At 38.1% G+C, this 13291-nt stretch overlaps 1 protein-coding gene across 4 annotated transcripts in view; it reads right to left on the bottom strand.

Annotated features, from left to right (window-relative positions):
• Positions 1–13291, bottom strand: part of BACH1 (BTB domain and CNC homolog 1) — a 30230-nt gene that overhangs the window by 3512 nt on the left and 13427 nt on the right. For all 4 annotated transcript variants that reach the window (XM_083794803.1, XM_083794804.1, XM_083794801.1 and 1 more), the window contains 3 exons: positions 11753–12050; positions 6523–7905; positions 4669–4875 (listed from right to left, as the gene is read on the bottom strand). In XM_083794803.1, the coding sequence (XP_083650929.1) occupies positions 4669–4875; positions 6523–7905; positions 11753–11992 (1830 nt within the window). In that variant the 5' untranslated portion in view covers positions 11993–12050. The remainder of the gene's footprint in view (positions 1–4668; positions 4876–6522; positions 7906–11752; positions 12051–13291) is intronic.

The raw sequence follows: 13291 nt of genomic DNA, 5'->3' as shown, positions 1-13291 counted from the left end.
CCTACCCTGTCTTGAAGTGTCAACTCAGCTATTTGAAGTGACTTTTCAAAACATAAAGCTTTTTCAAAACTAATGCTGACAAACAAAAGAATAACGCTTACTTATTGAATGAAACCTAGCTCCACTTACTGTAAATATTCCCAAAACACTAATTCTACAGGATAACGCATCTAAACTGTTACCACCCGTTAGGTCGACCAAACATTAAGCAGAACGGTTTCCATGGAGATTTTACATTGAAAATTTAAGTGTAAAAAACTAGACATCACATTTTCAGTATTGATACTACTGTTAGATGAAAATACATTAAATTCTCAAGAAGTGCTAAGTCCACCACAGAAAAAACAATAGACTCCAGAATTGTTTCTAAAGTAGAATAGGAAAATTTATTTTACTTCAACATCAATCTTTTCTGAGACTTCTGGTATAACTGGTTGAAGATGCAAGGACATGGAAAACTGAGGGGGGTTAGTCTAATGATGTAAACAAGCAATGTCTGGAGGAAAAGAAAATGAGGAAACGAAGGACAGGAAATAAGACCCAAATGAAGTAGCTGAAAGAAAAAAACACATTTTTAGTTCTACAGTTAATTTTAAAAGGCAGAGTTTTGAAGACATACATTTCAGTTTCTGCACAAAGTTTTAAATAGCTTTTGAGAAATAAATCATCATGGGTTACATCAATTCATTCTTAGAAATATTACTTTTATTTCTTCTCACATTCCTTCTTGCAGGAGAAACTCATACTGCAACCTCTACAATTTCTTTCTGAAAGAATTCATTAGTGTTAAGCGGCACTTTGCAAGGGAAGCAGTTTTTGCCAGCCTCTTTTGCCGAAAGCGATTAGAAAGAGTGCAGCTTTGCCAGATCTCCTAATCTGAAACGTACATTTTGGGTATGCAGAGTCACTCAGCTGTGCAGCATGGACTGATGAAATAATCTGGACTGTTGCTTAACACAAACTTCAACACTCAGAAATATTTTTTCCCAGTGTGTAAGATGGGGGTGGGGAATTTAAGTTGTTAAAAAGTTAATGCATTTCAATTTTAGCTGCATTATATTAATACTGCAAAGAAATGCTAACTAGTTGAGGTCAAAATTATCATCACATTAAGAACTCTCACTTCTGGTGAAGAATCTATTTAGGTCATGCATTTCTCCTTGCTATAGCATATATAACAAGATCTCAATTGCATTTTAGATCACAGCTACAGCCTGTCACACAGTGACACATCCTCCTCCTGAGCCACGGGATCTCCAAGGAAGTAGTGTTTCTTGAGGCCAGCTGTCCTTTACTCTGCTCCCCCTCACAAATACCCTCAGTCTAAAACTTTGATGTGAGAAAAGTACAAGTTAGGTGGATATGCATACACAGGTGTTCTGAAAGAGCTGTTTCTATGAAGCTAACCTTTCCCTGAGAGGCCCACATGTATTCCCACATACAGAACAGGAGTGAACAACAGGAACACAAAGGCTCACCCGTAAGGTCAATAAGCAAAGACTATATGGACTATACTAGGGGGGTCTGTGGTGGTTTCACACCAATGGCCAACTGAAGTCCTCAAAGGAAGAGGTAGGGGGAGGAGAAAATATGACTGCAAACAAAAGCTTGCAGGTTGAGATAAGGATCGTTTAAAGGAAAAAGAAAAAAGGGAGGAGAGTCTTGATGCTGTGCCAACCCTGCTCAGCAAAAGACAAAACACTGGTGCGATACCAGGGCTGTTCTAGCTGCAGTTGCGGAACACAACACCACGTGGGCTGCTGTGTGGAAGTTAACTCCACCCCTGCCCGACTCAGGGTCAAAGATGATCTTCTGTACAGAGCTGGTCAAGAGAAACGACTCAACCTAATTCTCTCAGAGAGCAGTTCGATTCAACACAGAGTACTACTCTTGTTCGCATGTAAGTGGAGCTTAAGACTTTCAGATTCACTTGGATAGGACGGTACACCTCAGGAGGTCTGCAGTCTGAGCAGTCACCTCTGGGTAAGACCAGTCTGCTCAGGGGTTTGTCCAGTGGCGTCATGAAAACCTCCTAGGACAGAGCCCACACAACCTCTATGAGTAACCTCCTCCATTGCCTGCCCATCCCCCTTGGTAAAAGGGTTTCCATATATCCAGTTGAAACCTCCTAATTCTGTTTATGACAGGGTCTCCAGCTATTCTGCTGTGAATAACGCTACCTGCTAGGAGGCAGGAGTACTCCCATTCCCAACATCATCTTGATGACTTCCCCACAGATGTGGGCAGGTGGCTATTAGCTCTCCCCACAGCCATCTCTTCCCGAGCAGAAGAGGCCCCATTTCATCTGCCTCTCCTCACGTAAGTACTTCAACCCTGACTGTCCTGGGGACCTCTCTCCTAACCTTATTCATTTGTCGAGGTCCTTCCAGCACAGGGAGGGCGGTGGTGAAACTGGGCACCATATTCTGGATTCAGTCTTACGAGTACTATGTATAGGAGTGCAATCGCTGCCCTCAAACCACTGGCTGTGCTCCTGTTAATACAACCCAGGATGCTGACAGCCTTTTTTCAGCCCGGACAAGCTGTTGACTCATGCTCAGCTGTTGACTCATGCTCATGCCCAGAACAACCCCCCAGGGCCCTTTCAGCAAAACTACTCCCCAGCCAGTCTCCAGCCTCTACTAATGCAAGGGGTTAATGTCTGCCCCAGATAGAGTGGTTTCTCAAGAATGCACCACAAATATTATGTTTTACTCTGAGAAAAACAAAAACCTGATAAGCAACAACTCAGACATCAATACAAGACAACACGCTGTACATACTGGAAACCAGTATGAGTAGTTTTGCCAAATAATATTTCCTAACAGTACACAGAGTATTACCTACCTATCCAAAGGTTTCCAACTATAGCTGTACCGCATTATCCTCTCTCAGAGCCACATCACAGAGAATACCGTGAGAAGAGCAACCAGCTTCTGAGACCCAAGACTGACCCCGAAAAGCAGAAAGGAGGCAGGAGTCGCCATGCACAAAGCAGCCTGGGTGTGTACCATACACTCTTCAGATGTCTCTTCTTCCAGCCACCCAAAAATTATGCCTAGACAAGTCTCAGTTTCTGCATTTGTGCACAACTTACACAAGTTTGACGGCGCACAGCATCAGCTGCCCTAAGACACTCTCAACAGCTCCAAACAACGTTTTCTCAAGAAGTTCTGAAGAAACTTACCCGCTCGGGAAAAAAAAAGTGACAGGAAACATTTGTGCCTAGAGCACAATTCAGAACTCAGGCCTCACCTCACAATTCTCAATGCTCATTGTCTAGCACTCGCACAATGATCTCTGTCAAACAGCAGACATTCATTCTGTTCTAGTGTAGGTCCACAGAAAAAAAGGATATTACACTATAATTATCGTTTAGTCAACTACAGGTCTAATCTTGCAGATGAATCATGTCTTTAAATTTTTTTCCCCAAACTGTTGCACAATATTGACAAAGTTACAAAACAAACAGAAATCGCATAAGACAACAGAAACAAACAGAAAGTTCTGAAATGTCAGAAACAGCTTCTTGCTTTGCCTGAGTAATATAATTTTTTTTATTAGCACAACCACCTGATTTCCCTCCCCACTCGAATATCTTCATTCGGCACACTGAATGGACTTGCTCTGTCAACTCATCAGGGTTGTATGGCACTCTCAGCCTTCCCTCAAAGTCTCTCATTTACTGCAGAAAAAAAAATCTCATTTTGTGAAAGATGAAGCATTTCTGGAAACTAAGTTTCTAGCCTGTGGTCCTTTGCTCTAGTTTTATTTTCTTTTTCACTTCAAGGTCAGAAGGAAAAGACGTGTTTACATGACTACATATGCTCCTGATGCAGATACTAAATTCACCTACATGGAGCACAAAGTCTTAATCACCAGACAAATTAAAGTACAGTAAACCTAACTATTTAGTTCATCTGGTGTAATCAACAACAAAACTGAGATGAGAGGGTCAGAAAAACATTAGAAAAAAGCCATTCACAATAACTTTCTTGCCAGAAGAACTTCAGATCATGCACAGCTGTCTGAAGCTACACATTTATCACTTTAAATGAGTAGCAAATATGTAAACAGATGCCTGTAGAGAAATTTGGATGCATTAATTCCTCAGCTACAATCGTGATAAAACTGATAAAACTGCAAGCAGCTTCCTGAGTTCTGCTGTATCTTCTGCCTTTCTGCACGTGTCTCATTTTTAAGATTCAAGACTCAAGAAACTGTTTACCAGCCTGTGCTGATATGTTACAAGAACAAATACCAACAATACTGTAACAGTAAACTTGATCATGAACTATATGAGCCAAAGGAAAAAAAAAGCAAAGCAGGAAAGTACAGAGAGGTAGAGAACTTGGCAGGATGAGATGACAGTGTGGGAATCATTCTGTATAATTAAGCTCAATACTGATGGCAGTTCTGAAACAGCCTTCACCAAGAATTATGCTGTGATAAAATTTTACCACAGAAAAACACAGAGGAAAAGCGTGCATTTTAGAGTAGGCACAGAAAAATCTAGAACTGTTATCAAGAAGTCATCTGTTTAAGACTGAAAGTTCTCTGAGCTTAAGTGGATAAAATAATAAGCCACCTCAAGCTACTGGCAGATATCCAAAGAAGACATTTAAAGACAGACTCAAGTCAATATTAGTAATGAGTATTTATACATACCAGTTTTTCGATTTCAGATTCAAGATTCTGTATGCAGTCAAGTTTTCTCTTACGACATCGCTGTGCTGCGATTCTATTTTTACTTCGCCTTCGGATATCATGAATACAGTCCAACTGTTCAGGAGTTAATTTATGCATTTTCAGAAATGACTGGAAGTCATTTCTGGAAAGTGAGATAATCCTTTGTGCATTAAATGGCAGTTTTACCTAGAATGTAAGATACATTTGTAAGTCAAAGGTGAAACTGGTTTACACATACTCCAACAGGTCAATTCAAGTCTTTAATTATAAGCGTTCTTTATCACAACACTTATCTTTCTTCCTTAATCTCAGAAGCAAGAGCAAAGTAATATAGCCATCAGATGAGGTGGATAAAATCCAGGGGTTTCAAACAGATGAGCTCAAGAACAGGAAAAATAATTGAGCACATTTACACTAGATCTTCAAAAGAATGAAGAGAGGAGGACCAAAAATTCATCCCTGTGTACAGCAAATCACCTAGGCGATACATTCTAAAACTAAGTTATGGTTAGGTTGTGCATAAAATAGGTGTCAAGAATCATTATGCAGTCTAAAGTTTCCTCTAACCTGCTACTAAGAGTGTATTCTGTATCCATTTTTGTATTTTACTGTAGGAAAAGTTAGTATGAAACAGGCATCTACTTAAAGTAGAGCAGTTACTGGCAGTTAGTGTTTTATAACTCTTAATGCTGGAGGAGAGAAAAATCACATTTGACTTAGTAGCAAGAGCCTATGTACACAGTATGTACACCTGAGCTACATACGGAAGCAGGTATCAGAAACACACAGATCATACAGTCCTGATAAATACTGAGAACCATCTTCACAAAGTAAGTGTCAGGTTTTATTAAGCACCCAACTAAAGACACTATTTTAATCCCTCTGAGTACATTAAACAGTAGAACGTTACCTTGCTGTGGTTAAAGATCTGGAATTTGTTTAAATAGCAAATAAAAAACCACCACCCTTTTTATGTTTGGCTATCACTGGTTAATAAGCAGACAAGCAAATGGGCGAAGTATTACCTTAAGCTATGATGCCATTTTCTTCTTTGTAACGTAAAGATGAGGAATGTTTTTAAGCCATTTCTGGCCCTTTTTGGTCTGTCAACCTTCTACAGGAATGGCAGCTTTCACTTATTTTAAGTCTCAGTAAGGTCCCACCATACACAGAGTTGCATTGCAATTCTACAATTCTAGGAACTGTGACAGAAGTCATTCTATGTACACTGTAAATCCGTTTGAGATTTGACTACTTACAGCATCTGTCTACAATGCTACCAAAGCAGTGACATGTCGGAAAGAATCACAAAATAGTTTCTGCATTTCAAGGGAACAAGTATAGCCACAGTTTTGGAGAAGGTGACGCTATTAAAGCGGTCTTAAATGCACAGCTACTGTAGGCAGCTTGAAAACTTGATTTTTGTTTTGCAGGAAAACTGAAGTACTATCTCCCTCCCACCTTCTCACCTCAAAACAAAAACGAGAACTTTTTAAGTTTCTATAAAACAGACCACGAAATTTAGTTGTGTTCAACTGAAGTAGACAAAAAAAGAGAATCCACATGCTGTGGTTTAAAATACTTCTAACATCTTTTGATCAAGTTGTTCCAGAGAAATATCTGAAGAGATCTAATACCTAAGCATCTATCACTTAGAAACTTTTATGTCTCCCTGAATTAACAGTGATTTCCCATACAGATCTTCAAATGGTTATTTTAAATTTAATTCCCCAAGTTTTTAAAACAAGCAACCACAACAAAATAACAGGACTCGGGCTTCTGAGTAGGGCCTTAAAAGACATGGAAGCAAAGGATACACAAGGATGTTCTTACCTCACATTCTTGTTCTCTTGCTGAACAGGATTCACTGTCTCCCTCAGTGTCAGTTTCCGAATCCTCTCCTAAACTTATCACATAATTATAGGGACATTGTTCTTGCTGTTGTCCCTGAACATAATCTCCACTGCTTATTTCAGAGCTGTTGGAGCATCCTTCGGTACTAAGGTTACTTATGAAGGGGCAGTTGACAGAATTCAATGTTGTAAAAGTTCGCTGAGAGCAAGGTTCAGGGCTTTCACTGATCCTGATACCCAGCCATGGACACTCTGATTTCTTCCCCGAATATACAGGCTCCGAGCATTCTTTCAGAACTGCAGACTGTAAATGTATTTGGCAGGGCTCTGTACTGTAAATATCGCTCCAGAACCCTTTTGCTAGATGTTCTGCTATCTCTCTCTCCACACTGCTTCGATCACCAGCTGATGTAATGTTAATGGCTTCTCTAGTGCACAAATCAACCTTTAAAGGTGCATCATCTTGACCTTCAATTTTGTCATTCCCAACTCCAGTACTTGTTACAGTTTTTTCAGCTAAGACTGTGTTGTTTTGCACACCACTGAAATTCAAGTTACCATATTGCTCACATGTATGCAAAAAAGACACAGAATTAAGTCCATGAGGTGCAGCAGTGTTTTGAGGGAAAGCAGCAACATCAATTTTCTCCACAGGACATGAAACACTCTGAGTCACAGAATCCTTCTTCGACTCTTCCTTTTTCTCAGTGTCTTCCTCCCCTTCTTCCATTTTTACCTGAGTCTCTTCACATTTGGAGACCAGCTGCATAGGTACACACTCCTGAGCTTTTCGTGTGCCATCATTATCAGATATTTCCTTCTCAAGAAAAGGTGGCACCTGAGTGTCTTTAATACTGGAATTGGACTCTGTAGTATGAACCTTGTCATTTCCAAAAGCTTTCTGGAATTTCCTATACTTTGGACATTGGGAAGATGAGCTGGAGACGCTACCCTTTTCTAAATGTGATGGATCACACGTTTGATTGGTGTTATCTTGGAGAGCAGGTGATGTTTTAGGATTTTCTTCATCTTTACAGAGCTTTGTGTGAGATGTTTGAATATATTCTTTTTCTATAAGTTCTTCTGCTTCATCATCTATTTCTAGGTCTCCATCATCCACGTTGCCAATTTTAGGATTTGCTTTCTTACAATGTTGCGTACAACATTTCTTCCTAGGACATTCCTGCTGATCCGATTTACAGTCCAAAAATTTGAATTTGAGAAACTGGAAGCAGGACTCTTCAATGTTGTGTACGCCCAAGAATTCAGCACACTTGCAAACTTCAGACACATTGTCTTTATTTAAAATAAGTTTAGCTGTGTATGCAAACTGAAGCAAGGGACTAAATCCTTTAAGTGTTACCTATTAAAAAGAAAAAAGAGAATATTAGTAAGGCCAACTTCCCTCTTGGTGAAACCACAACCAAATCTCACTTGCCTCCTCTCAACCAGGACATACAGTATGAAAGAGAACAAGGTTCCGTGTTTCCAATTCCAGTACACCAGACAGTTCAGTTGCCAAGTTTCCAGTTACAGCTCCAATGTTGTAAATGGGTTTAAACACGCAGAACTCGCATTTACCAGTGAGCAAACCATGCCATCAAGACAGAGAACAAGAAAAATGCAACAGATTTGTTCCGCAGGGGAAATCTGGCCACACTCATTGTAAAACAAATCTTCTGACACAATTTTATCCTGTGTATTTTATGGTGATTATCTTCTTCACTATGATGAATCTTTTAAATAGTACTAACAAGTGAAAAATATTGCTGTACACTGAAAACCAGTAACCAAACTCCAGTTTTGCAAAAATATCTTTCAAACTGAAGTTACGCATGAGTTACCCTACAATAAGATCAAGATGCTGCTGGCATTAATCATTCCTTTGAAAAGCAATTACTGCTATTTGTTCAGTTTAATGCATCACTGATATAAGAGTTTTTGAAACAATGGAATTTGACCACATATTATTTGTTACTGTATCCATCCTACTCCTTTCTTCTTCCCATGGATGTAAAAGAGCGGTACCCAAAACCCTACACCAACAGCAGCTATTCTCAGTTTAAAGCCTCTTTGGAGTACGTAGGTTTACTGGAACAGTTCCATCATTATCATCTCAGTTTCTACTGCAGAACAGTTACCTAAAAAGGGAACTCAAAGATGACCGAAACTGTATCATCACAAACTGAACAAGATCTACACAAGAAAAAATTACTAAGGAATCAAGTAGGAAAGCGTAAACAGACCATCATATTACAAGTTACATGACACTTTCACTAGCCTCTCTGCAAAGACAAGATGAAGCAGTATGTTCATTATTACTACTCAAACTCAAGCCCACACTCTGGTACCCTTCTTTATTTTAAAGAACAGGGCTTTATGCTGAATAAAGTGCCATATTAATGCACGAACTATACTGAATTCTTCTGCCAGCAAGAAAATTTACTATACAATACAGTTTGATTTAGGAATCAGTTGAGTTCGTTTTTTAAAAAAACATAAATACCACATGAAAGGCAGCTGAAGGGATCTGCACAGAGACAGTTCAGCAAAAAAACATTCTGAAATAAAAATCTCATGACCTTATTGTAAAGAATACTTAAAATAGTGTTTCAAGTATTCTCTGGAGACAAGAATACTGATTACACTATCACATTAATTCATCCCTAACAATATGGACAGGGAAAAGACAGGTCATCCATATGTTGTCAAGTATTGAAACCTAGTACAGCCAACAAATCATTATAGTAGGTTTACAAACAAATTGCACTCATGCACATAACCAAACAAAACAAGGACAATGATATTTCAGAACTGTTTTTCCTACAGAAGGTAGATATGTTTATCACTAAAAAATGAAATAGTAAGAGAAAAAAACACTATACCCCTTACACTTTCTCTTAGACATTTCTAGATGTCTATCCTCAAACAAGATAGACTAGAATGACTCTTGGACTGATTGACCCTAAAAAGCAAGTCTTGCAGAAGCCATTAAATTTCATTTGCATTTTGGCTCAAATTCCAATTCTTAGTAAAAACATTAGTAGGAAAACAACAGAACGAACAGACAGCAACATGTCAGTGGTTTGTTTTGACAATATAATGTATATGAACCAATCTAAAGCCAAAAATATTTTGGCATTTTGGATTATGGACTGGTGTCTTTCCTTTTAAATTTCAGATACTTTGGATGATTAAAAAGGTTAAGAATTTTTTTTAACCAAACCACGTGATTAGTATTTGTCTCTCTCATATATGCAGCTTCATAAATTGACTCATTTCAAAGTATTCAGCAGTTCCCAGAAGACAAGCTCAAAAACATTTTCAGATTCAGCAACTTATCAAGTAAATGATGAGATCTAACAGTGAATCTTATCTCTTAATCAGTGGTATTTTTGCTTCTTACTTCAGCATATTCAGTTCTTACATCAGTAATGCTAAATGATACTCTTAAGCTGTAGACTTATGAGGACTCATCTCACTCATGGTATCAGGATTATTAAATTCTTCCATTTTGTTTACAAACTCTGGTTCCCTTTTAACTCAGGTTGAGTTCACAGGTCCATGGGAATGAACACCAGTGCTTTACAACAGACTGCTCCCCCCCTCCAACTTTGATGTACATTTCTTATTCTTCTAATATCCTATTTTTCATCATTTCAAAAGTTTGACATGTCACTAACCCTTCTCTTTTACTCCAAATGACGACTTTGTGTCCCCATCACCCTAATTCCCTTCCTTATCAGCTCCTTTCATTACTTTTCTCTTAATAGAGACGATAGGCTATCAAAAATAAAAAGGGGAAAAAGAACACACAGGCATGGTAAGGAAGTTGAGTAAAAGTGACGTAGTGGTATTATGATATGGTATAGGTTTGTTACAAAGTCATTGATCAGAGAATAGCAAAGATCACGGAAACTCTTTAAAGAAACCATCTGATCCTTTTTTTTTTTTAAATCAAATCAGAAAGATTCTGGATACAGTGAAGGGGTTATTTTAATGAGATACAGGCTTACTGTGAATGTATTAATACATTACATTTAGCACTCAATTTACTCTTTTACGTGAACAAGTCACTAATGTTGTGTCACTATAAATATTCATTCGCATGCACCTTTCCTCCTGCTTTAATGATTTCAGTTGACATGCCAACAACTGGCGTGTTATTTCTATCCCCCTCACCAAGTTGATTACCAAAAACCTCCTCCTGGAAAGCCATTGATCATGCACCAACCAACTCTTAAGCTTACTGCTACTTCCGGGCACAGAGCACTTGGAGGCTCTTGACTTTTCATTTACAAGCACAGTGGTTAATATAAAATCCAATCATTTGTTTGCCTCATGCCTCTTAAATAAATACCATCTGAAATCTTTAAGTGCCTTGAATGCTATTAAGCAAATGCCATCTGAAATCTTTAAGTGTCTTGAATGCTTTTAACTAAATACCAACTGAAATCTTTAAATGTCTTGGATGCTTCAGGTATCTAATAATCAATTTTCTTTCCAATGGATGACAGGTTCTGGCTCATTTCCACTGCATGCCTTTGAATTCAGTCTGATTTAAGAGTATAGATTTCAACTGAAAAAAGAAAGCAAGTTGTTGTAATACATTTTCTCAGTCTTAAAAGTACAAAAATACAGTAGAAAAAAGATCGAGCTGCTAATTATGTGTGCAAAAAAGATGGAGAACTGAACAGAAGAAAAACAATGGTAAGCTGCAAGCAATGAATATAAGCATGGTTGTATTTCTCAAACCTTCTTAAACAAAACCTCGATGATGCTGGTGTAAAGCTTTAAACAGTAATACCATTCATTTGTTGTTTACTATTCCAGAAGCATTCCCTTTTCGTATAGGATGACTAGTTCTGCAGTGCCTCTTCAACAATTGAAGTCTATGTTAAACAGTTTTTTGACAAGCTCATATGCTTTGAATCTGGTGCACAATTTTAAAAGTAATATATGCTTAATTGAACAGCTCTACCCTACACATTCCCCAGCACAGTATTTACTTATCTTCAATCTGTGATATACCCTCTGATCTGTCTAGCCTTTACGTCAAATCAATGGCAGCTTTACAACTCAGAAATTCCTTCCCCCTCAGTCCTCTTCCCTTAACTTCTAATCTCAGTTAAGCACCAGCCTACTGTAAAACAGATTTGAACAGAACAGATCAGAAGAACGGACTGGTAAAATACAGAAGCGACACTCACCTCCTCTGGTAAAGTGATGATAAGATCAGCATCCAACTGGCCCACAATTCTTGAAAGGAAGTAACTACTGCAAGCTGCAAGCACAGCTTTGTGAGCCCGAAATCGTTGGTCTTCCACTAAAATAGTAACATCACAAAGAATATCTTGCTTTCTCTGATCATCAAGACTGAGGAGTACATTGGTACTATGTACTGAAGACTCATATGCAAAAACCACACTATTCTTCTCACTTAGAGACATTCTGTATCACAAATGTTGGTGTAAGTCTCAGTGGAAAGCATGCTTCTATTCTTCCAATCTGGAGAGAGAAAAAAATAGTGTACATAAAAATCATACCCAGCAGGAACATACTGATGATACTAGAACATAAAAAGGAAACCATTAAACAGGCATTGCCTGTTCTGACTCGAAGACTAAGCTTAACACCTAATGTTTCATTCATGATACCACAAATACATGATTATGAGCATTTAACATATCCAAACCTTGGTATGTACATCTTTGGTATTGGTTTAATAGTTGAACAGACTGAAAAAAGCATTTTCCCTTGACTTCAGAGATATAGAACAGTTTTTCCTCAGCAAGTCATTAATAACAACTTAACTGTAATGCCTAGAAATTATTTAAGCATTAATTTTTAGTTATGGAGTTAGTAACTCCAACACTATGAAAATGTAAAGAGAAATAAACCCCAGACCTGTTAAGCTAAAATCCACCAAGATGCTACATAAACTACTTGTTTACTGATTCATCCACTACAGAGGGAAATTTTTTTTCTATCTTCTTTAAAAAGTAGTTTAACAATTCTTACTGTTTTAGCAGTCAAAAAAAAAAAACTTTCATTTTCTCTCTAGCAAATACTTCACTTTTTAAGCACATTAGTTCTCTTATTTTCCGCTTACATTAATTCCCCAATGCAGCCTTCCTCCTGCCCTTTTGCTCATTGCTATTTGGATCATGCTTGTCAAGAGTTTTCTTTCATAATAGTACACTGATTCAGATCACCTGGCAATGGTGTGATAGAACAAAGTTCTGAAATAACAGTATTTATTGTATAATAACGCTACGTGATATAATATCAAAATCTCAGAAATAAACTCTTAAGTGTCCTTAAGCTATTCCTGAACTCACGGAGTTTGAGAAATAAAGAGCCAGGAAAAGTCAGCCCTCCTACAGAGTGCAAAGTTTAACACTGTTTCTAAGTCCAATCTTTACACTGCATTTCTAACTTCCTACTTTCTTTGGATCGAGCCTTCTTTCAAAAAGATAGAAAAAAGGCATAATAGAAAGCATCTTCACACCTAAAGCTCAATCGAGAAGCTACAAAGTCAGATTTGGAACTAGCTGGTGATCTACAAGGAAAATATGTCACTGGGAATAGCGTTACATTAACAAACTAAGCACTTCCAATACACTGGACTACTCTACGCAAGGGTTACTGTAACTGTAGACAGTTGCTGACACAAAACTACTCAACCATCGTATTGCACAACATGGTTTGTTATGATATGCCAGCTCCCAACAACAATAAAATTGTAG

Source organism: Anser anser (genome assembly GCF_964211835.1).
Source record: "Anser anser genome assembly, chromosome: 1".
NCBI classification, from domain to species: domain Eukaryota; kingdom Metazoa; phylum Chordata; class Aves; order Anseriformes; family Anatidae; genus Anser; species Anser anser.
Note: the sequence above shows the minus strand (reverse complement) of the source record. Positions and strands in the feature narration are given on the sequence as shown.